The following is a 25,712-nucleotide window of genomic DNA, read 5'->3' on the forward strand; positions in this document are numbered from 1 at the left end:
ATGTGGCACTTTGAAGTGCCGTGAACTCCTGGCAGGGCGGGACGAGGCTTCGCGTGCCTACCTCTGCTGTAGAGAGAGCACCCTGCCTCTGTGTGGACACACCAAGTATTTTCATGTGGCATCTTAACATGCTGTTTAAATCATCAACTGCTTGGATGAGTAAGACTAACCGAGTCTATCCATCATCCACACCACAGTGACATGGTGATTTCAGTGCTATGAAGACAGACCCAATCTTTCTGTGGAGCAGCAGAGAGCCCAGGGTAGTCTCTCAAGGGGAGAGGCCAGGGATGCCTCTATTTCAATAGTTCTCAAACTTTTTGGCCCACGAACCACCTAGCTCAATGTAAACTTTTCCACAGATCACCAGTTGCTAATGGAATCTGACTGTTAAGTACATAATTACACCCGAACCATTTTGCTAGTGATGCAGCTACGGAGAATGGTTTAATTTAAATTATTAAACACACTAAGCATTTGAACTTTCTCATATTGGTTTATCAAACTTCGTTTTAAATCATGGAATCATAGAATACTAGAACTGGAAGGGACCTCAAGATATCATCAAGTCCAGTCCCTTGCCCTCATGGCAGGACCAAGCATGGTCTATATCATCACTGATAGATTTCTAACCTGCTCTTAAATATCTCCAGTGATGCAGATTCCATAACCTTCATAGGCAGTGTTTAACCACCCTGACAGGAGGTTTTTCCTAATGTCCAGCCTAAACCTCTCTTGCTACAGTTTAAGCTCATTGCTTCTTGTCCTATCATCATAGGACAAGGAGAACAGCTTTCCCCCATCTCCCTGTGACACCCTTTTAGACACCTGAAAATCACTGGCAGGTCCCCTCTCAGGCTACAGCTACACTGCCGTTTTTTTACAGAAGAGGATATGCAAATGGCACTCATATTTACATATCTTCTTCCGATTCTTTTTGCGGAAGAGGTTTTTCTGATAAAAAACCCTGTGTAGACAGGGCCATTTGTCGGAAAAAAACATCCTTTCGCAAGATCCTGTAAACCTTGATTTTTGAGGTATAACGGAGGGAGGAAGGGCTGCCAGCTCCCAGCCCGCATGGGTTCACAGGCTGGGAGTCGACAGCCCTTTGCGGGCTAGGAGTTGCTCTAAGGTAACAGTTAACTTTTACCAGTAAGCATCACCCTTGGGTTACCTATTCACATCCTTAATTTGTATGGGACCATTGCTGGCTGTTTCCCTTCATCGGGGAGTGAGGGGAAAGTGCACATTTTGCTACATTCCTTGCAATGTGTGTTTGTCCCTTTTTCACAGGTTGCTGTGGGGAAAGGACGCACTTAATAGTTAAAGGTATAGAGCAGGGGTGAGCAAGACAGCCTTCACAAGCCAGATCTGGCCCACCAAGCCAATTGATCTGGCCTATGGCCAGCCTGCCACTTCCCCACCCCTAGTCCAAATGAGTTCTGAGAATGGAGGGAGTGTGCAAAGTGTCCTCCATCCCACCAAGGGCATGCAGCTCCTAGAGAGAACTGCCAGCTGTTCAGTATAGCTGGCGTTTCTGTCTAGGCACCACACACATCTGGCAGGGTGGGAATGGGGGGGAGGGTCAAATACTTCATCTGCTCCCCCACTCCCAGGCCATGATTGTCTTGGGAATGGGAAAACATGCAAAGTCTCCTTCCCTGCCAGGGATACCAACCAACCGTTCAAAACAGCTGGTGGTTCCCTCCAGGCACTTGGCGCTCCAGCAGGCAGGAGTAGGAGAGACTTTCACGCATTCCCCCACCATCAGGCCAATCAGGGTTTCTGGGCGGGGGAGCATGCAAAGTCTCCTGGCCCCACCCGCTCTAGGGCACTTCTAAAATTCACTAAGTGGCCCTCCTTCAGAAATTCCCTTGGAATAGGGGAATGTCTCTAGTCAGGCTTTAAATATATAAACAAGTATTTATAAGTTTCTTAACAGAGCAATAGAAGTGTGTCAGATAAAAACTAGTTAAAAAGAGACACTAGATCAAATTCTCAATTCATTTACATTATTGTGCATCTAGAGGAACTATTAGGGCTGTCAATCATAGTTAACTTCCATGATTAACTCAAAAAACAAATCACAATAAAAAAAACGTGATTAATCACAGTTTTAATTTCAATGTTAAACATAGAATTGCAATTGAAATCTTATTATGTATTTGAGAGATGCACATCTGTCTGTCCATCTGTTCAGGAACTCCTAAATGATAAGGGCTAGGACCACCAAATTTGATATGCAGCTTCCTCTTATTATAACTTAAGGTAAGGTAAGGGTTTGGTTGTGCCAGGACAATGGGATTTGCCTGGAATTTGATTTTTTCTCATAAAATGGAAAGGGAGGGGTTTTGCAGGAGGGACATTTCTACTTCAGAATGACCACAAGAGGGCAGCAAGGGGGCAGAGATTAGGACCAGGACATGTGTAACCCCCCTGGGCCATCAGGGGGCAGAGGTGAGAAAGGGACAGCTATCTACGATATATTTCAGAGAGTTTGTTTGTCTGTGTGTCTATTGGTCCCTCAGCCAGGGGACATGCACCCGTCTCCTGGCTGTGCTTGCTGACGCTGCAGCAGTTATAGAGAAGTGCTTCTCAGCCTCAAGCTACTGCAGTGAGAGAGGGCTGGGGTAGTCCTCTCTCCCTGGGGACAGCCTGCATACTGAACTCTCATTCCCAATCCCTCCCCAGAGCAATGATTTGGATGAAGTGTGTACATTTTCATTTCATTCCCCCCCACAACAAAATTTATTGAGGTAAGTACCCAGGCAACGTCAAATAAATCTTCTATTTAAAAATATATTTAAGATGCTTATTGATGGTATTTATGCACATTAAACCATTTGACTGGTAAATACAGTTTTTAATGATAGTGAAGAAAAGTTTTCCCCACATAGAAATACTTATAGCTTGTAAGTTCCAGTAAATAGCTCCCACAAGAGACTAAAATTAGAAACAGTATAATACCAATGAAAGTTAAATGCAAGAGCTATAAAGAAACCACATGTACTATCCTTCTCTACTGAGAGCAAATAATGAGATTTATGAGTATACATATATTAGTGGAGCTGATTATTATGTAGCAAAAACATCTTCTATCTCCCTATGAGTGAGTCGTCATAGCCTCTGGAATATAGCTGCAATATTCAGAAGTCTTTGTAGTGACCAGAACAGTAGCTCCTTCCTCTGTGGCTGGTAATGGAAATGAAGTATCAAGGCCAGTTTGGAGTTTCACAAAGCCACAGTCCACACAAGTGCATTCCTCCACTGAATACATCAGTGATGTTTCACTTTCAAGGGAATCTCCAATTATATCTGTATTCACACTGTTCTCAGTATCTGCCTTGAGTATAACATTCAACTCCACTACAGACTCTGTGAAGATATGAAAATATATTTTAGTTCATATGTCATGCTATCTCAGTCAGTGAAGCCAAGTCATAAAATCTACTAAACATGTCTCCTGCTCCCAAATTTAGGGTGGGCATATGTGGAGCTTATATATTTACTATATTACATTATTTTTTCTATGTTAAGTATATAATTAACAAGCATCTTTGCTGTAAATATGGATATGAAAAAGGTAAAAAATTGTTAGCGTCCACAGAGAAAATCTACTATAAATTTGAGTGCGCCTCTCTCTCTGTCTTTTCAAGAACTTCTAAATGGTAAGAGCTAGGACCACCAAATTAGGTATACAGCTTTCTCTTATTATATCTTAAAACTTAACTCAATAAATTTTGTTGTGGGGGGTTTGGTTGTGCCAGGAAAATGGGATGTTCTTGGAATGGGATTGCTTCTCATAAATCCATGCAGAAAAGAGACAGAATCACTGGGCAGGTGAAAGGGGCTATATGGAGGCATCCCCCACCTCCAGAACTGCCTCAGCCCCAACCCTCCCACCCATCAGGTGTACTTTACGGAGGGCAGTGAGGGGGGCTGAAGCTCACCCCAGATTCTTACTGTGCTGGCTGTTCTCCTTCGTCAGGGACCAAGGAGAAAGTGCACAGTTTACTGCATTCCTCAATCTGGCTGGGTAGCACAGCGGGCAGACAAGCTTGGACCTATCCCAGTCACGGAATATGCACCTCTCCCCCACCTGTGACCACTGGAGCTGCAATAGCCATGGATAGGCACTTCTTACCTGGCCCCAATGGCTATGGTGAGAGAGGGCAGGGATAGTTCACTCTCACCAGGGCACCCTGCATACTCAACTTTACTTCCCCACCCCCATCCCAGAGCATGTACATTTTCATTTTATTTTCCAAAAAACAAAAATTGAGTTAAGGACCTGAGCAATGCCAGGTAAATCTTCTAGTATACTTTAGATATGGCTACGAGGATGAGTTGAATCAAAACAAATACTGTACACGCTATGAGGCTAATCTTCCATTTTTATTCTCTAGCCAGAAAAAATTCCTTTTGGCTTCAATGGCAGAAGGACTAGGCCTTTGACACAGAAATTCTGTTAAGAGTTCATAGACAATTTCCCAAAGCAAAATAGGATAAGCAAGTTAATCCATATATTAAAATTAAAAAACAAGTGTTATGTAACCAAGACCAGAGGGCCCCACTTATTACCTGCTACAATGATATCCTTACCCATGTTGTGAAGTACATTTTCCGACAGCCCCATTGACTTCAGTGGGTCTATTTGTGGAATAACGTACTCTCCACCAAGAGTAAAACTATTGGAATCGGATGATGTAAGCTATATTCAAAATTATAGCAGAAATTCATAACAATCTTAAAATATTTTACAAAGAGTTGTATTTATTTATATTCATATTTTTCTACCTGCATTTTTCAGTTCTTCCTTTGATAGTTTTGGGCGCTTCCTTTTAAACAATACCATTAATATGAACACTGTGAATGTTAAAATCACTCCTATTCCCAAACCAATCCAAATAATTCTGTCTGACACCTGCACTGGACCTGTAGCACATTATAAAATAAAGGAAAATATTATGTGCATTAAAAACAACAATCAATTATTGATAAATACATGACCTAATCTATAAACCTGTCACATCTTTAAGAACAAATTTCTTTTTCTGGTGAATGACAACTCAGTAGCTTGAAAATTTTTCTTTCCTAACATAGTTCACTTGATATATATAATATTACGTTTAGGTCTTCAGTCTTGTACAGATTTTTTATTTGGTCTTGTAAACTTTAGTGTCATTTTTCATGTTTTATCTTTAGAATCAATGCAAAGTACAAATGTAAAAATGCAAGCACAAACAAATAATGTTACAGAATTGGTACTTACTCTCATTACAATAGCTCTGACATGAAAAAGGTGGCTTACTGGAACATCGAAGGTGACAGGGTATACAAGATTGCAGCAAGCTGTCAAAATACTCATTTTTGAAGCAATGTTGAGCCATCAGGTCAGTAATTCGTGAACTAGGAAGAGACAGAAATTGTTAAAGAATAAGGGCAAGCTAAGGAAGAAGAATGTTTCCACTTCTCGCTTTGTAAAAACAGGTTTAAGTGTGACTAGTAACAGCGGCTAAACATCAAGGATCGTCTTGAAAAGAGTATATTAAATAATAGGGATTTCACCCTGAGTCCTCTCAAGGGACTACGACTGCTCATTTGACTAGCAATTGCAGATTCAAGTTTCTGGAAGGACCATCCACCTGGATGGAAGTAATTTTCAATGTAAATTCTGCCTGAAACAGAAACTGATTATTTATAGAGGACATTTCTCAAGCAGGTGTGAAACAGAACAAAGCAGTGATATAAAATCCTGGTTAATCAGTTAACCGAGAAAACGTCAGGCCAACGCAACATTTAACCGGTTAACTTCATTTAACCATTAAAACGTTAAGGTGGCCTAACAATTAACTGGTTAACCAACTAAGCAGGGTCTCACTGCTCTAGCCCATGGGGCTCCCACTCCTAGCCCCCACACTGGACTGACTAACAAGGCTGGCACAGCCACACGCTGCTCCCACAGAACAAATTAACTGTTATCCAGTAAGCATCACCTGGTAAGGGTAATGCTTACTGGGTAACTGCTTAACGCATTCATATCTCTAGTACAGAGGGTAGAAAAAGTCTGAGGATTCCCAAACAAGTATTCTCATTAAGAGTTAGTGCCTGTGTTCATGAGTTTGTTGTATTCTTTTTCCCAAGCTGATGGATCTCTTTGTAGCCCACGAAACTTCTCCATGAAGCGTTGGTTTAATTTATATTTTTTTCTGTTCCATTGCTATCACTAAACAACATACTGTATTGCTGATGAATAAACGAGAAAAAGAAGACAAAAGGGGCTGTGTTGTCTAATGGATACAGGAGGTGACAAAGTCAGTACAACTGCAGAATGCATGTTTGTTGAGACAAGAACTATCCCCTCCTCCTTTTGGATCCTCCACTTCCCATTGGTTGGGCTGGGGGAGTAGGCAAACTGATTGTTTCTCAAGTTTCCTTCCCTGACACATTTTTAAATTCCTCCTCAGCTTTTCAAGCTGTCCCACTCTTCTTCCCCATACTTGCAGTACAGAAGCTGTTTTCAGTTGCTGCAGATCTGACCTATTGCTATTTTGGGATTGGAATGGAATTTTTCCCATTTGGCCAAACTAGCCAAGATCTGCTGGTTTGGAGGAGGAGGGGGTTCACTTTCTTTGCAATATCGTGGAGGCAAAGTAGGGTTGGAAGAAATAAGACTTGAAAGTGTAGTAGTAGGAAACTCATGACTGTTTAGCTCATTGTAACTTGTAGTTTGTGGCCAGCATGGATAAATACTAGAAGGACCAACTTCCAGAGGTAAATGAAGCCTGGGACTTCACTGGTTAACTTTCTATTTATTGAAGGAATGGAAAATTCATAGTCATGAAGTCTGTGATATTTTCTATGAGCAATCTGTGACTCTTTACCTAGCACCTTGGCATTGCTATACATTGGGGCAAAATAATTCATTTTCTTTCTAAGACATGGAAGATCCAGCTAGGTATTTGAGACACAGCATTCCTAGGCTGAAATCAATACATTGGTATGGATGACCCTACATACGCAAATGGAATCTCAGTGACTGAAAATGAACATCTAACTGCAGAGGAAGCTGAATACATGAATTGAGTAAGGTTGTGTCCATATAACTAAGCTAAGAGGTGTCAGATGACTTTACTATGAGCTGAGCTCTCAGAGACACGGCTCTGACCTAGGAGTAAGACAATGGAAGAGACAGAAAAATGAAGCAAAGATGGTTTCTATAGATGTTACCTACAGGTTGTACCTCCATTAACCGGGACTCTGTGGTCCGGCAACATCCGTGGGGTGGCAGAACCACAGATGTTCCTGGACCGCAGAGTTGAGGTGTAAGGAGATCGGGCTGCAGGGCAGGAGTGAGGGAGGAGGGATGTGACTCAGCCCCGTGTTGAGAGAGAGAGTTCTGGCCCCTGCTGCCGGACGATAGTGGGGGGCCAGCAGCCACAGAGTCTTGGTCCCAGAAGCCACAGCAGATGCGGAGCCCTGGCAGCCCCAGAAGCCACGGAGCATCAGCAGCCCCAGAAGCCGCTGCAGTCATGGAGTTCCAGCCTGCAGTCCCATGGCTGGGCAGGAGCAGCAGGCCTTGGCTGGAGTCTCAGCGGGGGGCAACACTAGCCATGTTGAGAGGGACTTCCCCCTGTTTGGCAAATCCCCTTGTTCGGGACCAGTTAGGTCCCAAAGGTGCTGGACGAGGGAGGTACAACCTGTACCAGTTGTGTTCTTAGGGAACCAAAGCATAGTATTCAGTCTGTGTGATTCATGAAAGATCTTCCCCCACAGCGTCTGCTTGAACCGAAGCCAATCAGAGGAAAGACTTACAAAAAGCAACGAAAAGGGGGGAAATTGTCAGCCGACGGTCAGGGCAGTGTGTATGTGCTATACACCCGAGACTTCAACTGCAGGGACCGGGGTCCCTTGCAGCAGGCAACCTGGAGGAGGTTGAAGGGTGCCCAATGAGTATACAGGGAGAGCTTATAACACTTTAGATTTCAGCTGCTAGAATTCGTAATTCCTTCACAGCGGGCAGCGAAAGGTGCCCCAGTGGATCTGCCACCTGGGAGTGACACAAATCCAAACGGCCAAGCTCTTCCTATATTGTGTGTGTGTGTGTGTGTGTGCGTGTGCTATACGCCCGAGACTTCAACTGCTGGGACTGGGGTCCCTTGCAGCGGGCAACCTGGAGGAGGTTGACGGGCGCCCAATGAGTATACAGGGAGAGCTTATAACACCTTAGATTTCAGCTGCTAGAATTCATAATTCCTTCGCAGCGGGCAGCCTTAGGGAAAGACTGAATGGTGCCCCAGTGGATCTGCCACCTGGGAGTGACACAAATCCAAACGCCCAAGCTCTCCCTATATCTGTCCCTTAAGACCGGCTGAAATTCTTTTAAATTGTGCCTGGTTCTGTTACAGCAACTGAAGGAGTCAGGTTAAAGCTTAAACAGTTACAGGTTTATTGAGGAAGCTTATAAATCATATGGTTGCAATGGCTATTGTTCTATTTCTTAACTGCTGGCAAATATAATATAGATATAGATGTATAGAGATCTTTAAAAAAATGGTTACAAAGAAAATAAAGATAGAAAATAGAGAATAATGGTACCGAATGACAGCTTAATCTTTAAAGAGCTCTATTCTATGCATGCACTAAAACAAAAGGACACATACGGGTACAATTTTTACCCGCTTCTGCGTCGCTCGGTCCCAGCGTGTCAGGCCAGGATCGGTCCCTCAATTCCTCGGAAAGATGAAAATACGAGGTAGGTGTCCCCGTGGAACCTCGGGAGGTCAAAACACCTAACCCGACCAGCAGGTAGAGGGTAGTTTGACACTCAAAAGTGAGTGCGCTGCTGTACCCATCTTTATACCCATTGGGTCACGTATTTCTCTTTCTTATCTGTGATGCCAAATGGTGCTGGTCTGTCTTTTGTGACACCAGTTCTTACAAGGGAGTTGTGAACTTAATTTACACTTGTAAGAGAGAGTTGAGAGGATTAAATTGGAAGTACTGGGCATTCTTTTCTCAGTGGGGGATTCCTCTCCCAGGGACAGCTGTGTGTGTTCGTATCAACATGGGTGCCAGCCGGGCACTTCTTGCAGCCTCGAGCTCAGCTTATTGCCTTAATCGTTACTCAGAGTCAGAGAAAAACTCGCATATCCTGATCTCGCATCAAAGCAGATCAAAGCTTAATGGCTATGCTGATTTTCCTTATTGTTCCTTCTCTGCCCTGTATACAGACATCTCAGAGGGCAAGCAAGATTGATGTGTCTGTCTGGCTACAGAAATACACACCCAAACCCTCCAGTCAAGGATGACAGGATTAAGGAAACTCCCATAGCCTCATTTGCATCAATGATGAGAAAGAAAGGTATCTCCATTAGTATACAGAATGCAGAACAGACGTTCTAAGGCAAAAACCACACTGAACTCTGAGACCAAAAAACAGGGAAGCATTGACTGATGGGAACTCTCTACTTCAGATGTTAATGAACCCACATGTGCACATATACAGCTCAGTAATTATCATGCCAATTCTAGTAATAAACCCTCAGTTGGTATCCAAAATATGATGCTGCCTAATTGCATTATGAGCTTCTTGAAGAATCACCACCTATAGCCAGAAATAATTAGTTCCTATTGTCTAGCCTCAATAAAACAACTTTGTTATATGCCCTTGAACCATCAGTTTACCCATAAATAAATCTAGTGTCCTCCATTAAATCCCTGTTTCCCTACAAAATCCCATACCCATGCTCAGTTAAGGGTTCTGATGCTTGGATCCAAATTCTGCATTAGTTCTGTTGGACCTTCATCTTTTCCTTACTGATCGGCTGCATCTAGACAGGCAAGTTTTTCCACAAAAGCAACTGCTTTTGCGCAAAAACTTGCCAGCTGTCTACACTGGCCGCTTGATTTTGCACAAAAGCACTGACGTTCTACTGTCTGAAATCAGTGCTTCTTGCGCAAATGCTTTGACGTTCCCGTTTGGGCAAAAGCCCTTTTCTGGAAATGTTTTTGTGCAAGAGGGCCAGTGTAGACAGCTAAAAACTTTTGCGCAAAAAAGCCCCAATGGCAAAAATGGCGATCGGGGCTTTCTTGTGCAAAACCACGTCTAGATTGGCACGACGCTTTTCTGCAAAAAGTGCTTTTGCAGAAAAGCGTCCGTGCCAATCTAGATGCTCTTTTCTGCAAATGCTTTCAACGGAAAATTTTTTCCGTTAAAAGCATTGCGGAAAATCATGCCAGTCTAGACATAGCCATTGTGCTAGGGGCTCTGCTTGTCTCCAGCCCTGTGAGCCCTCAGATGTCAACACAGCCTGGGTCCCTGATCAATTCAAACTTCACAAGCTCCTCTCTCACCTATAGCCTTCTCAGCCTGTCTTATGTGTTCAGTTATGGTTTGCTAGCCCTAACTTTTGTAATCAAATTTAAGTTAAGATTTAGTATTGTAACTTGTTTTTTTTCTTTGGCTCCTCTTGTAATAGTTACTCCCTGGAAATAAATAACTTTCGTGGTTAAGCTGGTTGCTTCTTTCTTGCTTTTTTCCGCTCTCCCCTTGTGGTTTGCTCATGATGTGAAAGTGGGAATAGGGACGTGCTGAATCTGGGGGCATATGAGGGTGGAAGCTTAAAAGTGCTGGTTAGTCCAGCCTGCTGAGTCAAAGGGCATATTAGGGTAGTAGCTTAAAATTGCTGTTTAACCCACCCTATTGAGTCCTGGAACATTTAAAGGGTCAGCTTGAGTGCTGATTAACCAATCCTCTCAGGTGTGCTTTGTTAATGTGTGTGCGTGTGCACGTGCTTCCTCTCATCTGATTCTAGAGTGTGAAGAACTCAGCCCTGGGGAACCTAGGTCCTGCAGAATAGCTCCATTGGGAGAGAACTGCATAAGTGTAAGGCTACATCTAGACTACATACCTCTGTCAGCGGAGGGATGTAAATGAAGCACTTCAAAAGTGCAAATGAAGCCGGGATTTAAATATCCCATGCTTCATTTGCATAATCACGTAATGGCACTCTTTCAAAAAAGCGCTATTTCGAAATTGAAACTGCAGTGTAGACGCTGTTCTTTCAAAAATGGGGCACTTCTTCAAAAGATTCTGAGGTTTACAGGATCTTTCGAAAAAGCACCCCGTTTTCAAAAGAACTGTGTCTAGACTGTGGTTCCAATTTCAAAATAGCACTTTTTTGAAAGAGTGCCATTGTGTGATTATGCAAATGAAGCACGGGATATTTAAATCCCACTTCATTTTCACTTTCGAAGTGCTTCATTTACATCCCTCTGCCGACAGATGGAGGTAATCTAGACGTAGCCTAAGTGGAGGAAGGGTCCCGCTATTGAAGGGAACTTTCTTGGCTTCTACACCGCCGTGGTGAAATGGGCTAGCAAAAGGATCTGAGTTCCCGCTCCCACTTCCTTTACCCAGAGGCCTCCCTGGCCTCAAGAGCTCCCCTTTCACTCTCCTGTGTGTGGCAGAGTCCTCGTAACTCCAACAAGACTAGACCCAGGATTCCTAGGGACTTGGCCCCTAACCTTGTTGCACTCAGTTAGGGCAGGGGCTGGGTTTCCACACTCTGGGGTGTTCTCTTCACATTGGATGCTTCCCTGACCCACTGATTATTACAATTTATTAAACAACAATCAATTTTTTAAAAAAGAAAACAAGGAAAAATGGATAATTTTGTCACCCTGATCCCAGGCTAGTCTTTTTTTTTTTCCCACCACATACCCATTTAGGCTATGTCTACACTGCGTTTCTTTTTCTGAAAAAGATAAGCAAATTGCGGTTCACAATTTGCATATCTTTTTCCACTTGTTTTTTTGGAAGAGGCGGCTTTTCCAACATTTGGACCATCTACATGGGGCCAAATGTTAGAAAAAACCTCATCTTTCAGAAGATCCCTTATCCCTCATAAAATGAGGAATATGGGGATGCCGAAAGAACATGCCCAATTTTTTCAGAAACTGTTCGAGAAAACAGACATGTTCCCTGGAAGCGGCAGTTTTTTCGGGATTATCCTGGAAAAATTCTGCACTCTAGACATAGCCCTAGAACTGTGGTTCTCAACACAGAATGCCTGTACCCAGGGGATATGCAGAGGTCTTCCAAGAGATTACATCAACTCATTTGACATTTGCCTTGTTTTACAACAGGCTACATAAAAAGCACTAGGTAGGTCAGTACAAACTAAAATTTCGTACAGAAAATGACATGTTTATACTGCTCTGTGTAATATAGTATATGGTAACATCATGTGCCTATATGTACTGTATTAAACATGTGTTTTATGTCATTTACTGATGTGTGCAAACACATTAATGAGGTTGAAGTTGTCACAGATTCAGAATGTCAGTGGCACACCCTTACATGGACAAATTTAGATCATTCAGCTTGCTAAATATAGCTGAAGTAGGCAAGTTGAGCTAACCACACAGTATTGTCAAACACAGAGGCAAGAAGGAATGATCAGAAAGAAACGTGTGAACATAAGCAATCAGCTGAAACCATGAACTCTATCAGAAAGGACTAATGTTTTTGCCATTTTAAGTTTGTCTACCAGTGGAGAGGGAATATCTTCAGCTAATTCTTCAATTCTACAACACACAGAGCCATTTCATAAGGGTACTTTCTTAAGTATCAGATGCTTTTTAATCAAACATGTTTTCTGCAAGCATTATAGCATCAGGCAGAATAAAATCTTCTGCAATCATGTATGGCTTTTTTGATTTTGCTACAAGAAGGGAGACAACATATGAAGCTTTGAGTGCTATTGTAGAAATAGTTGAAGCTGTTTTCATATTAAGCTGTTAAGTCTGGAACTCAGAAAGTTTTCTCTGAAATTTTTTTTCTCTCTTACCAGCATGCACAGGCTGTTTTGTCATTGCAAGTGTGTTGCTTTCATACTGTTATTTCATAGAGTAGAGGTCAGCAACACTTGAACAAGAGGTCAACAAAGAGCCAGTATAATAATGCCCATTTTCATGACTAAAAATATACAACTTATCATATATATAGTAGCCCAGTGTCTGAGAGTCTGTAACACCGAAATGCTGGCTGTTCCCTCTGGGCGGCCCATGTTGCATGGGGAGTGCGGGGCCCAAACAGCCGCTTGCACCGCTTGCTCCCCCACGGCGGCCCGGCTGAGCAGTGCAGAAATCAGCCGAGTGCCACAGTGGGAGGCGAAGGGGGGCGGGACGGTGACGTGTGGCGTGACAGCGGCTCCAGGCCCCGCCCCCTGGCCGTGAACATCATCGCCCCGCACCCCTTCACCTCCCGCCATGGCGCTCAGCTGACTTCTGCGCTGCTCAGCCAGGCCACTGCAGGGGAGCAAGCGGCACAAGTGACCGTTTGGGCTCCGCGCCCCCCATGCAGCACGGGGAGTGCGGAGCCCAAACAGCGATTTGGGCTCCGCGGTCCCCCGAGTGAGAGGCAGGAGGGGGAGGAGAAGTGAAAGAGAAAGACAGAGAGAAAGGAAGGAAGCGGAGGAGAGCTGAGAGAGAGAGAGAGAGAGACGGAACGAGAGACGGAACGAGAGGCTGGAGGCTCAGAAGAGAAAACCAACGTGGAGGAGAGACCTGAAAATCCCATCTTATGAATGGCCAATTGGCTAGTTATTTATAATTGGCATAATGATTAATAATAGCATCAATGAAACAAACTCACAGACTTTATTTAATGGGACTTCTGCTGCTGCTAGGGGTGCAGTTTGTGGATGTGTGGGTGCAGGAGTCAGGAGTGGGGTGTATAAGGGGCTCAGGGCAGGGAGAAGGGGTGTGTGGGAGGTGCAGGAGGCAGGGCAGAGTGCTGGGGGTGGGAAGTAGAGTATGTGGGCGGGGGTCTGGAGCCAGATTACCTTACCTGGCTGGGGTGGGCTGCTGCACCCGGGCAGCAGTGGCTGAAGAAGGGGCCGAGCCAGGATCGCCGCAGCCAGATCATGGTCTTCCCTCCAACCCATCCTGCAGCAGGATCAGGGACATTGCCAGCCCTTCCTGCAGCCAGATGGGAGTTGGGCCACCACAGGGTCTGCTCTAGGAGCACAGCAGCTGAGAACAGACCATGGCAGTCAGATGAGGGCTGGAGCCAGGCCCCCACAGCCAGATGGAGGCATCTACTGCCACTAGTCCCTCTTGCTATTCCAGCTGGGAGCACACACATGTTCCCTAAGGTGCGCCCTCAGCCGGCCCTTTAAATGAGCAGAGTCCCACAGCTGGCTCTTGCCACAGTGCAGCCAGTTCTTACCAGGGCACACTGCCTCACTTTCACTTCTGGTTAATGGTGAAATAGACAAAAATAAGACCATCTTGACATGAGGAATTGTGCATTTTTAAAATTCTGAATTAATTTTTCATTTTAATTTCAAAATTTGCTTGTATTTTGGGAATTACAAAAGAGCCATATTTGGTTCCACAGTGAGCCACATTTGACTCTAGAGCCATCGGTTGCTGACTCCTGCGATGGAGTTTCTCCTCAAAGGAACACAAAGCTTGAGGTGAATCTCCATTTGTAGAGCAGTGAAAGCAAAAGCAATATATTGCTTGCAGAATGGATTTTTTTTCAGTCATTTTCTATTTCTTACTGTTTTTACTATCCCCACCATTGCCATTTCTAGCTCCCCATTTTAAAAATCTGTTTTCAGATTGTAACTGCATAAATACCATGATAATTTCAACCTCATTAACATGCTTGCACACACCTTCTTACATATATACAGTGTGCCACAGATGGCACATGACCGGGACTCATCACCAAATTTGGTCCCCTGGTGTGATCAGTAGCTTGGGCCAAGTACTGACAGCGAGTGTGATCTGAACACTGATCCATGCATTAGTAAATAACATCAAATGCATGTCTAAGGGTATGTCTACACTGCCACCCTAGTTCGAACTAGGGAGGCTAATGTAGGCATTCGAACTTGCAAATAAAGACCGGGATTTAAATATCCTGGGCTTCATTTGCATGTTTCCGGGCACCGCCATTTTTAAATGCCCCGTAGTTCGAACTACCTGCCCACGGCTACACGCAGCACAGACTAGGTAGTTCGAATTAAAGCTCCTAATTTGAACTACTGTTATTCCTCCATCTAAGACAGTGCATAGATGCACATTCCATTACCATACAGCATGGTATATAGAGCAGTACAAACAAGTCATTGTATGAAATTTTAGGTTGTACAGAATTCACTAGTGCTTTTTGTGGCTTTTTAGGTAGCCTGTTGTAAAACAAGGCAAATATCTGGATGAGATGATGTACTCTCTGGAACACCTGTAGGCACGTGTGCCATGGTTGAGAACCACTGCTATAAAACATAACTATATTCATGACCCAATTTCCTTAAATCACATATTCCAACATTACTGCATGCATTCTGTGGAGAAGATAAAGTCTCTGAAGGCTTGTCTACCTTACAGAGAAGATCAAAGCTGCCTCAGTCAACCTTCTGGGGTTCAAATTAGCAGGTCTAGTGAAGACACACTCATTAGAACTGAGAGGGCGCTTCTGTCGGTGCCAGTAGTCCTGCTCCTACGAGAAGTAAGGGAAGTGGAAGGGATCGCACACTCCCATCGACCTTCTACAGCACCAAAATATGTTTTAAGATACTTTGACTCCAGCTACATAGCATACATTCAAACTTATCCCCTAGTGTAGATCTAGCCTGAGAGATTTCATTATGAAGTTAGACACAGGTACTTAACCCATATTCAGATCTTGCATTTTCTCTTAGCTTGGCTAAGGTTTTCGCAACCCTAAAATTTCAATCATTTTTAAAATCAAGACTATCTCAGAACCTCATTCTTCAGGTTTTTCCCATATTCTATACAGTATTCTATCTTTAAGATCCAAATTTTCCTGCTCTGACCATAAAGCTTTTACTGTGTTATTGTGAGTGGAATACTGCATCCTAAGGGACAAGACATCAACCATTCTATGCTTGTTCCCAGACTGTGAAATCACAACCTACAATTCTTTCAACCACCTGGCAAGTTGCCTCAAATCTAAAGAGCCATCAATGAGATACATGGTATGCCCTGACCACAATCTTCTTCCAATGCAAATAACGGGGAAATTTTTCTATAGAGTTAACCACTGACCAAAGTTCCTTTTGAGTAATGCAATAATTTCTCTTTAGAGAATTAAGACTCTTGCTGTAATAAATCCCCACCTTCTCAAGACTTTTGTTTTCTAATATTTATTTTAATATTGCCCCCCAAAAATAAGCACGAGCCTCTGTCTAGTACGGAAGGAGTTGAAGATAAGACAGGAGCTATCACAAGAATTTTTTTCAATTCTGAAAATGCTATATCACACACTGTTGACCACTGAAGTAGTTTCCCTTTCTCACCCAACCTACGCAATGGTTTTGCACTACTGGCAATTCCACAAATAAACCTTCTATAGCAGAAGCAGAGCCTTACAAAACTCTGCATATGTGTGAGTCTCTGAGGAGTTGGCCAATTCTGAACAGCCTCAATTTTATTTTTGTCAATGGAAACTCCCTCCTCACTGTGTGCTCAAGGTAAATTACCTTGTTTTGAAACTACTCACATTTCTTTAGGTCCAGTTTCAGATTGGTAGCCTTAAATTTATAAATGGTCTGTGATAAGCTTATCAGTTATTGTTAAAAAATTTTAGCGTGTGCTACCATATCACTAAGTAAACCAACGGGAATAGAGTGACATGCCCTGCAACACTCTCTCCAAAAAACTTTCAGATATAGTGGGGATTACACAGACCGAAAGCCATCACTTTCAATTGCCACAGGCTTTGTCCTGCTGTGAAAAACAGTCTTTTTCCTGACCTTTGGATCAATTCCCATGCACCAATACACTTCTGTGACGGATAGGAGGAGCTCTGGCCAGCACCCATTAACTAAAGGGTTAAACTCAGGCTACGTCTAGACTACAGGCTTCTTTCGGAAAAAGCTTTTTTCAGAAGAGATCTTCCAGAAAAACTTCTTCCGAAAGAAAGCGTCCACACTGCAAAAGTGCATCGAAAAAGCAATCTACTTTTTTGAATGAGAGCATCCAGACTGAATGGATGCTCTCTCGCATGTAAGCTGTGATTGCTATGAACGTGTAGCCCTTCTGCCGGGTAGGCCTGGCAGGAACCAGGGCTGGGTTCAATATCTTGGGGTCAATCTCACAAAGAACCGGCTCGAGCCCCCACCCAGTGATCTGGGAAATTCACGCACCCCTGGGCGCCTCTGAGAGGCAATGCTTCCCCACTCGCAAGCACTGAGTCTGAGTGTAGGGAAAGAACATTTAATGAAACAGAGGAAGAATTCATACGGCATTAGCTTGGAGAAAACACCACAAACAGAGTTCATAACCCAAACATGAGCCCCCACCCCGGCCAAGATTCGCCCGAAGTCCACCGACTCCCCAAAAGTCTCTGTGCCACCCAGAGTCCCAAAGTTCACCCGCAGGGTTTCACCTCCCAACCTGGGTAGAAATGAGGGTTGGGGAGATAGATAGGGGGCACCTTATACGAAACTCCGCTACGCTTCACCAGCTGTCTCGTCCCACACCTCTGGACGCTCCGCTGGGCACCTGTCGCCGCTTCTCGCCTGCTGCCGCTCCACGCCACGCCACTGGTCGCCGCTCCTCGCCTGCCGCCGCTCCATGCCACGCCGCTAATGGCCGCTCCTCGCCTGCCGCCGCTCCACGCCACGCCGCTAATGGCCGCTCCTCGCCTGCCGCCGCTCCACGCCACGCCGCTAACGGCCGCTCCTCGCCTGCCACTGCTCCACGCCACGCTGCTAATGGCCGCTCCTCGCCTGCCGCCACTCCACGCCACGCCGCTGATGGCTGCTCTTCGCCTGCCGCCGCACCACGCCACACCGCTAGTCGCCGCTCCTCGCCTGCTGCCACTCTACTGGCTGCAGTAGGTCTGGCTCTCAGCCAAACCAGTGATTTCAGTTCTCAAATGAATCCAGCTTTCACTGGACTAGCAAACAAAAAGACTCCTCAGGGAGTCTGCTTTAGGTCTGTCCTTAAAACAAAGGGGGAAAGGTGCAGGCTGGGCCAGTCTTATAGCTCACACCTGGTAGGTGTGAAGCAGGCTGACTCAAGTCCTTTAACCCTTTCCCCCAGCTCTGTCTACTCAACTCTGGAAGGGGGAGGCTTGTTCTTCCGAGACCTCTTTCCATGATGGTGGTGTCTCTCCTGCAAGCACTGGTGGCATGTTTGACAGTTCCCACATTTAGGGGTAGCATGATTAGTGACCCCCACAACAGTCCCAAATTATATACAATTCTCCACATTCCATTCCAACACTGACCCTCCATCAGCCCTGGCTGAATGGGATTTACATAGCCACACCTTGGATTCTCTCCTGAGCAGTGTTTACATGTCAACAGTTAACAGTTAATTACCTTGTAGAGCTAAACAACTGTAGTGGGCACACCCACCCCTCCTTTCAGCTGGCTGACAGCAAGCAGCAGTTCAGCCCCTGCTTACAAACGGAATAGCTACCAGGGCACCTGTGCTTTTTACTTTTTCTTCTTCTTCCAAAAGAACTTCCTCTTCCCTGTCCGCACATGCCTTTTTGCGAAAGAGCTCTTTCTCAAAAAGGCTTCTTCCTCATAGAATGAGGATTACTGGAAAAAACCCTCAGTTCTTTCGATTTTCTTGCAGAAGAACGCAACTGCAGTGTGGATGTTCCTCAAGTTTTGTCGGAAAAATGGCTGTTTTTCTGACAAAACTGTGTAGTGTAGACATACCCTCAAGTAGCTAGCAAGGGTTTTGGCAGGGAACAGAAGAACCAATGGGATACAGTGCTAAAATGTGGATTGAATTTAGATACCTTGCTTGCTCTCTTTGTGAAAAAAATTCTAAGTTAAGGGCTGAAGGAAGTAGATGCAGTAATCAGAATTGCCATGCCTATAAGAAATACTGGACATGGAAGTGATCTGGGCCTTGAAGTACAGATCAGCATGGACTGTGAGTAGAGGGAAAACATGTATTTAGTTGCGATCAGGGTTTTTTCTTTATTTGGGTTGTTTGGTTAAACTTCTCTGTGTGAATCTATGCCTTCCATCCCCCACTCACCATTTAAGTTGCAGCCTGAAGAACTATGGGTATGACTACACTAGCCCCCTAGTTCAAACTAGGGAGGCTAATGTAGGCATTCAAAGTTGCAAATGAAGCCCGGGATTTAAATATCCCAGGTTTCATTTGCATCTTCCCGGGCGCCACCATTTTTAAATGTCCCTTAGTCCGAACTCCGTGCCCACGGCTACACGCGGCATGGAGTAGGTAGTTCGAATTAGGCTAATTCGAACTACCAGTACACCTCGTTCCACTTCATTAAATTTCGAATGAGGGTGCAAGTGTAGACATACCCTTAGTTACTCTGTATATCAAGTGTGCTTTATCAAGTGTGCTTTATCAAGTGTATCTTTTTGTTTTGTCTCTTGGCTCATAATTGTACTGCAGATGGTGTCTTATCTGATGTCCAAATACCTGAGGTTCTAAGTCAGTTTTCACTCATACATTTATTTTCTATGTTCAGTGACTGCCAACTTCATTCAATTCCTGATGGTCTGTGTAATCTGTAAATCAACCAAAAATTCATTTTACCTATATGGTTCTTTTACATCTCTGTAAGTAAATGCTCTTTTTCATTCCTAAAAGGATTCCTACCATAATATCTTCAATTCCCCCTGTCCTATTACAAAATTATGAATATATTAATCTACATAATGTGTTTTTCACTAGACTGTAGTAATGCAGTTTTAACATTTATTTGATTTTCAGATTACAAAGCTTCTAGAAATTGACAACAGCAAATACATGCCGTGAATAAAATAAATCCCATCTTACAAAATTTGTAAGAACATATTCATAATGCAAATAGTACCATTTCAATATAAAGTTAAATTTACTAATTTGTGGTTTCTTGATCTGTTTTTAAATAAAATGTATAACTCAAGAACAGTGTTTTATTGTCAGAGTAATTGTCCATTTTCAAACTTTAAGTAATCAAAAAAGGACATTCAGGCAGTATACATTCTACTATTTGAAATTACTATGACCATTTTTCACCTCCAATTACCTAACAATAATTAAGAGAAATTATACTGTATAGTGCAGGGGCAACTTTTACGTTTTATATGTACAAGAAAAGAATTACCTGCATTGATTAAGATTCTTTGGTTCCTTTAATGGCTAAACCATGACTTCAGGTGACAAGGGATGTGGAAAGGCAAAATTTAGAAGGAACACTCAGTAATATTGAGGGAGTTTCTGCAGCATGGCCCTGCCAGGGTCCATGATAGAGCAAGAGAGTAGTCACTGATGGTTCACAGTCAAGCTGGAAAGGTATATCAAGTGTGCTTCATGGCTAGAGCAGGCACCAGTTGAAGGTAGGGATAATAACGCAGTCGCTGAAGGTAGGAAGGTGGGGTGGATCCTCTAGTGGCCTAATGGATTCCCAGTGGTTCAAGTTTCTCCATCACCCCCGCCCCAGGAGCAGCCAGGCAGCCACCACCCACTTGCCCTGGGTTGGTCCCACAAGCTATGTCTACACTATGCAATTATTTCAAAATAATAATCCCCCAAATAACCATTTTGAAATAGTGCATCCACACTACAAGTCCCCAACAAAATAGTGCAGATTTATATAGAAATTTTGTATTCACAGTGATTGGAGGTTGGATCACATTTAAAGCCCCCTAAAAGCGCTCTGGGGAGGGCATCAGGACAGCTGTCACTTCCTGTAGCTGCTTCCTTAGGCTATCTGAGACTCATGCTTAAAGGGGCTTGTAACCAGGTCTCCTGGGCAGCAGGATTCCCGAGTGGTTAGGGTCCGGTGTTAGCTGGGTGCCCGAGGTGTAGGACTTCCGGACACTTATCAAAGTCTGCTCCTTCAGTTTGGGGTGTGGCCCCAAGAATCCAATTGCCCCCTCATCAGAGGGGGTTTCCCTCTGGTTCTCCCTCTTTGCACCGGAGGGGGGCAGGGTTGGAGGCTTGCATCCTCCTGTGGCTGACTCAGTAGACAGCTCTGGCTCAGGTCCTGTGGACAGCAGAACCAACTCCTGCCTCTTCGCTGGTCAGCCCTGAACTGAGCCAGATTCCCTCCTTTTATTCTCCCTTCAGGCTTGGCATTGACTGCAGGTAAAACAGGGTGGGACTAATTGGGCAAAAGGGCCTTGTTTAGCCCCTGCATTGCCAGGCCCTCCTCTCACTCCCTCACTCTCAGGGCTCCTCTCTACAGCCAGGTCTCATGCTCTTCTCCATTGCCTACCTTCACGAAGGACAGCAATCTCACATCACATGCTCTGGTTGCCCTCGGGGATGCCACAGCACTTCCAGCATGGAGCCGGAGCTGCTGCAAAGTAGTGCCAGGCTCTTTAGCCTCCTGCTGCACCTCTAGGCACAGTTTATGCAGACTGCTCCACAATATATGCAAGAAAAAGGGGAAGACTTTCCTGCCAGGGTGGGGAGCAGAGGCAGAGCAGCTGGCCAGGGCTGTTGAGCAGCTGAGCATCACTGCCATTCAACGAGCCCATCAGAGAGCTATGCTCATCAGGGAGGCTCTGAAGAAGTTTCAGCCAATGCCACCTGTGAGACGCTCCCCTGCATTGCCTCATGTGCCTTTCCTCCCCCACTCCTCCCTTCCCCTGATCTTCCTTCCCACCTTTCCCCTCTCCCCTGGGGACCAAATGAAAAAGACTTTTGGTTTTGAAAAACAACTCTGTTATTTTTATCTGGGGAATATATAATGGGAGGGACTGGAGAAAGATCCAGGGAGGAGGGGGGAGGAGGCGCTAAGGGATGGGGCTGGGACTGGCACCTGCCTCGGGTACCTCAGGATGCCTTGGCTGCCCGAGAAGTCCTACCACCGTGTGTTCGTGGGTCTCAGTGGCCTGAAGCAGAAACCGGAGGGTGGGGGCAGGTGCAGGTGCTGGGAGTTGGGGGGGTAGGTGCAGGGACTTGGGCAGGGAGTTGGGAGGTGTGGATTCTGAGAGCTGTGAGGGGAGTAGGTGCGGGGGGCATGTTGGGCCACTCAGTAGACACACCCAGGCACTCCACAGTGGTGATAATGATGGAGCACATGGTCTTGTGCTGGCGGGACAACTGCTCCCCAATCATCCTCCTCAGCTAAGGGCCCGCCTGTTGCTCCTCACAGTTGGTGACCTGCTCCTGGCGCTTCCCTGTAAGTTGTGATTCAGGGACTGGAGGCACTCAAGGTGTTCTTGCACCAGGTCATTGCAGGCCCGCTGCGCTTGCGGCTCTCACGGGGTCAGGAGGATGGTGCAGGAGGTGTTGGATGCACCACACTCACAGCTGGCCCAGCTGTGAAGAAAAGTGACAAGGGAAGTCATTCCAGGAGACACCGTGTATGAAGCCCAGCCCTAATCTCTGAGTTGGACCAAAGATCTCGATTCACATGATGGCAATGTGCCTCGAGCAAGGCCTTCTGTTGCCTAGACAGTGAGAACTTTCCTGCAAGGGCATGGATGTTCCAGGGGAGCCTTGCTACCCGCACGTTCTGGGGACAAGTAGGCATGGGAAGGTGCTGGCCAGGCCAGGGGCCTGCATGCAGGAGGGGGGAACAGGGCAGCTCAGCTTCCTACTGTGTCCCACACACAGGGACCAGCAGAGGCAGCTGTCATCAGTCAGGCAGGGTATGCCCTCATGGGTTCCTGACAGGTCCTCTACTCTGTCAATGATGATAAACTTTGAGCTGCATGCATGCATGTGTGTGCTCCCCTGTCTAACGCATTAACCATGTGCAATTAGTCAACATGACAGACTCCAAGAGAGTCCCCAGAGACCACAAATCAGGATCAAACGCACCCAAGTAGGTTTATTGCCAAGTGACATTCAATAATAGTTATCAGCGAACGGACCTGCCGCTGTGCCACTAATGTAAGCCATGACAATGGACTAACACCCAACTAAACACTCTGGATTCTAGCATCCCCCCCACGATCAGTCGACAACCACCCTTTGGGAAGCACTTTTATACACAGGTACAAACAAGTTAAACATCACTCCTCAGATATCAGGTTGCCACCCTCAGTTTGCTAGTTACTGCCCCTCACTATCTATCATGCTGTCAGTTTAGACTTGGTCCTGAACCTAGGTTGGTATGTATGTTATTTGTGGGTTGTGTGTTGGTACCAAGATGTTTCTTAACAAGGTTTTCTGTTACGACCCCTCTGGAATGTGCTTACAGTCTGTGCCTAGCACCTCTTAGGTATGAGTGTTTCTGTACTACTAGCTCTGTTCTTGCCAATTTCTGTGAGCAGGGCCTGCCTCTTGCTCACAGCTTAATTCTGCTTTATATTAGCAAACCCTTGACCATTGCTGTCTAGGCCTCAAGCCTCATGCCCAGCTTGTGATTTGTGGGCTTATGTTTCAGACACTCATCTTACTACCGCGGCATCCCACAGAGAGAGAATGTCTATCCTAACTCCCCAGTGTAGACATGCCTACGGGGATTAATTCTGGGTCTAGATCTGTTCATTATCTTCATCAATAATTTAGATCATGGAATGAAGAATACTTTATAAAGTCCTGGACGATACCATGCAAATGGGGATGGGTTTCTAGTGCTTATGTACAAAATGGAAAACGACAGCCTAGGAAAGAGTACTGCAGAAAGTCATAGTGGATCACAAGCTAAATATGAGTCAACAATGTAATAGTGTCACAAAAAACCCAGACATCATTCTGGAATGTGTTAGCAGGAGTTTTGTAAGCAACACACAAGAAGTAGTTCTTCTAGTTTACTACATGTCACTATGGCCTCAGCTGGAGTATTGTGTCCAGTTATGGGTGCCACATGTCAGGAAAAATATGGATAAATTCAAGAGTCCAGAGGAGACCAACTAGAATGATTCATAGAAACACAGAATACTAGGAGGCTGTGCCCCCTTCTTGTTGTGCTCACCAACCCCAGTTCACCCTGCTGGCCACCACGGAGGGCCAGACTGCGGCTGTGGCAGCCTGGGTCTCTTCTCCCTCCCCTTCACCAGCCCAGGTCCCTTTTCCCTTCCCCCACCCACCAGCTCAGTCCCTTCTCCCTCCCCTAGCACGCCAGCCCAGACTCCAATTCTCCCTCTGCTGCCACACCAGCCTGGGTCCCTTTTCTCTCTCCCCCTCCTCCCCTGCCCCCCGCTCCCACCACCCCAGCCTCTTCTCCCTCCCCCACCACACCATCCTGGGCCCTTTCTCCCCCCCACAACCATAACTCCCCCTCTCCTGGCTGTGTCACACGCCAGGCCCAGCTCTAACCCCAGTGGCTGTGGAGGCGCAGGGGTTCCTGCCCACCCTGCATGGGGCACAGCGAGGTGCAGGTAGTGCCGTGTGCACGCGGTGCTCTGGGGCACTGCAGCGTGCTGAGGAGGGGAAAGCAGCAGTGCGGAGGGGGGGGGGCACTGTCCTGGCCTCTCCCTCCTGTTATCCTGCCTGCGCTGCTCACTACCCCAGATCTGCCCGCAGTGCCCAGGGCCGCCCGTCCACCCACCAGGAGCAGAAGGGAAGGAGCAGACAGGTCGGTGCGGCAGCTCGCCCAGGTGGCTCAGGGCTGCTCTGGCAGTCACGGTAAGTGCAGCCTCTGGGGAGGGTTGAGTCTCCACAGGGGCAGCCAGACTCCAGGCAGTCAGGCAACGTGCTCTGGCTCCCTAAGAGCCTGGCAGCTGGGGAGCCTTAAGAGCCCATTGCTGGGACATTAGCCCAGCTGGGAGCCCTGCTCCCAGCGCCTGTCCCCAGGCTGCTGTCCTGAGCGCGGTACCCTCCCCACTGCCCTGGGCTGTCATGGCTGTGATGTGGGGTCATGTTTTTTGGTTCTGAAAGCCCAGTGGGGTGGGTGAGGTGGAAGGAGAGTAGGAGCTTGGTTTAAAATAGCAATTCTAAGTGGCAAGGGGAAGCAGCGAGGTTTGGCTTGAGAAGGGGGAGGGAGGAAAAAGGGAGGAGACAGCCGGATGCACATAGCACTCTCTTGTCCCGCAGGAAAAGGTTTTTTTTAATATAGAGAGACACTAGAACTGGAAGGGACCTCAATAAGTCATCAAGTCCAGTCCCCTGCCTTCACAGAAGGACCAAGCACCATCTAGATCCGTGGTCGCCAACCCGTTGATCGCGATTGACCAGTCGATCAAAAGGCGTTCGGGCACCCCCACCACCCATTTTCCTCCCACCCCCAAGAAGCCCTACTACCTACCTCCAGTGTAGTGTGTGCTGGCTTCCCGCGGAGTGGACGGAAGTCCTGTCTGAAACCCGCATCACTTCCGGGGGTTCCAGAAGTGCGCGAGCTGCTCCCCTCCCACAGCTCTGTTGCGTACTGGGAGAGGGGGCGTCGGCCCTGGAGGAGGAGTGGAGTGGCTTCCCTGCACTGCCAGCGCCGGAGGGGTGAGTCGAGCGGGAGCGGGGGTTGGCCCCGGGGTTTGGCACAGGGCAGGCATCCGCGGGGGTTTGGCTGCGCTGCGCTGTGCGAGGGGAGGGGAAGGGGGGGATTGGCTTGGCCAGGCCGCGCCGTGGAAGGGGGGTTTGGCCCCAGGGCAGGCTCCTGCGGGGGTTTGGCTGCGCTGTGGGAGGCACGCGCTGGGTTCCCTTGGGGGCGTGGGGGGGAGAATCCCGGGAAGAAGCGATAGCAGGGGACTTTCTTCCCCCACTGCCCGCTGTTACCTCTCCCCAGCCCCCTGTTCCCTCTCCCCACTCCCCAGCCTCAGAAACCTGTCCTCACTGGCACCCTGTCCCCCCTCCCG

General features: G+C 46.3%; 1 protein-coding gene across 1 annotated transcript; it reads right to left on the bottom strand.

Annotated features, from left to right (window-relative positions):
• Window positions 1–2,008: 2,008 nt before the first annotated feature.
• TNFRSF17 (TNF receptor superfamily member 17) lies at window positions 2,009–5,402 on the bottom strand. The gene is made up of 3 exons (XM_025188867.3): window positions 5,273–5,402; window positions 4,798–4,935; window positions 2,009–3,375 (listed from the first exon to the last, which is right to left on the bottom strand). Exons 1-3 carry the CDS (start codon window positions 5,388–5,390, stop codon window positions 3,104–3,106), a joined length of 528 nt encoding a protein of 175 aa, XP_025044652.1. The 5' UTR covers window positions 5,391–5,402; the 3' UTR covers window positions 2,009–3,103.
• Window positions 5,403–25,712: the final 20,310 nt, after the last annotated feature.

The sequence above is a fragment of the Pelodiscus sinensis genome, chromosome 15 (genome assembly GCF_052426305.1).
Source record: "Pelodiscus sinensis isolate ZL-2025 chromosome 15, ASM5242630v1, whole genome shotgun sequence".
Classification (NCBI taxonomy): domain Eukaryota; kingdom Metazoa; phylum Chordata; order Testudines; family Trionychidae; genus Pelodiscus; species Pelodiscus sinensis.

Coding starts and splice junctions, on each gene's coding strand:
- TNFRSF17 (XM_025188867.3), bottom strand. CDS start 5,390: ATGGCTCAACATTGCTTCAAAAATGAGTATTTTGACAGCTTGCTGCAA. Junction 4,936..5,272: donor TCAGAGCTATTGTAATGAGA/GTAAGTACCAAT, acceptor AATGTGCTACAG/GTCCAGTGCAGGTGTCAGAC. Junction 3,376..4,797: donor GGAAGAACTGAAAAATGCAG/GTAGAAAAATAT, acceptor ATATCTTCACAG/AGTCTGTAGTGGAGTTGAAT.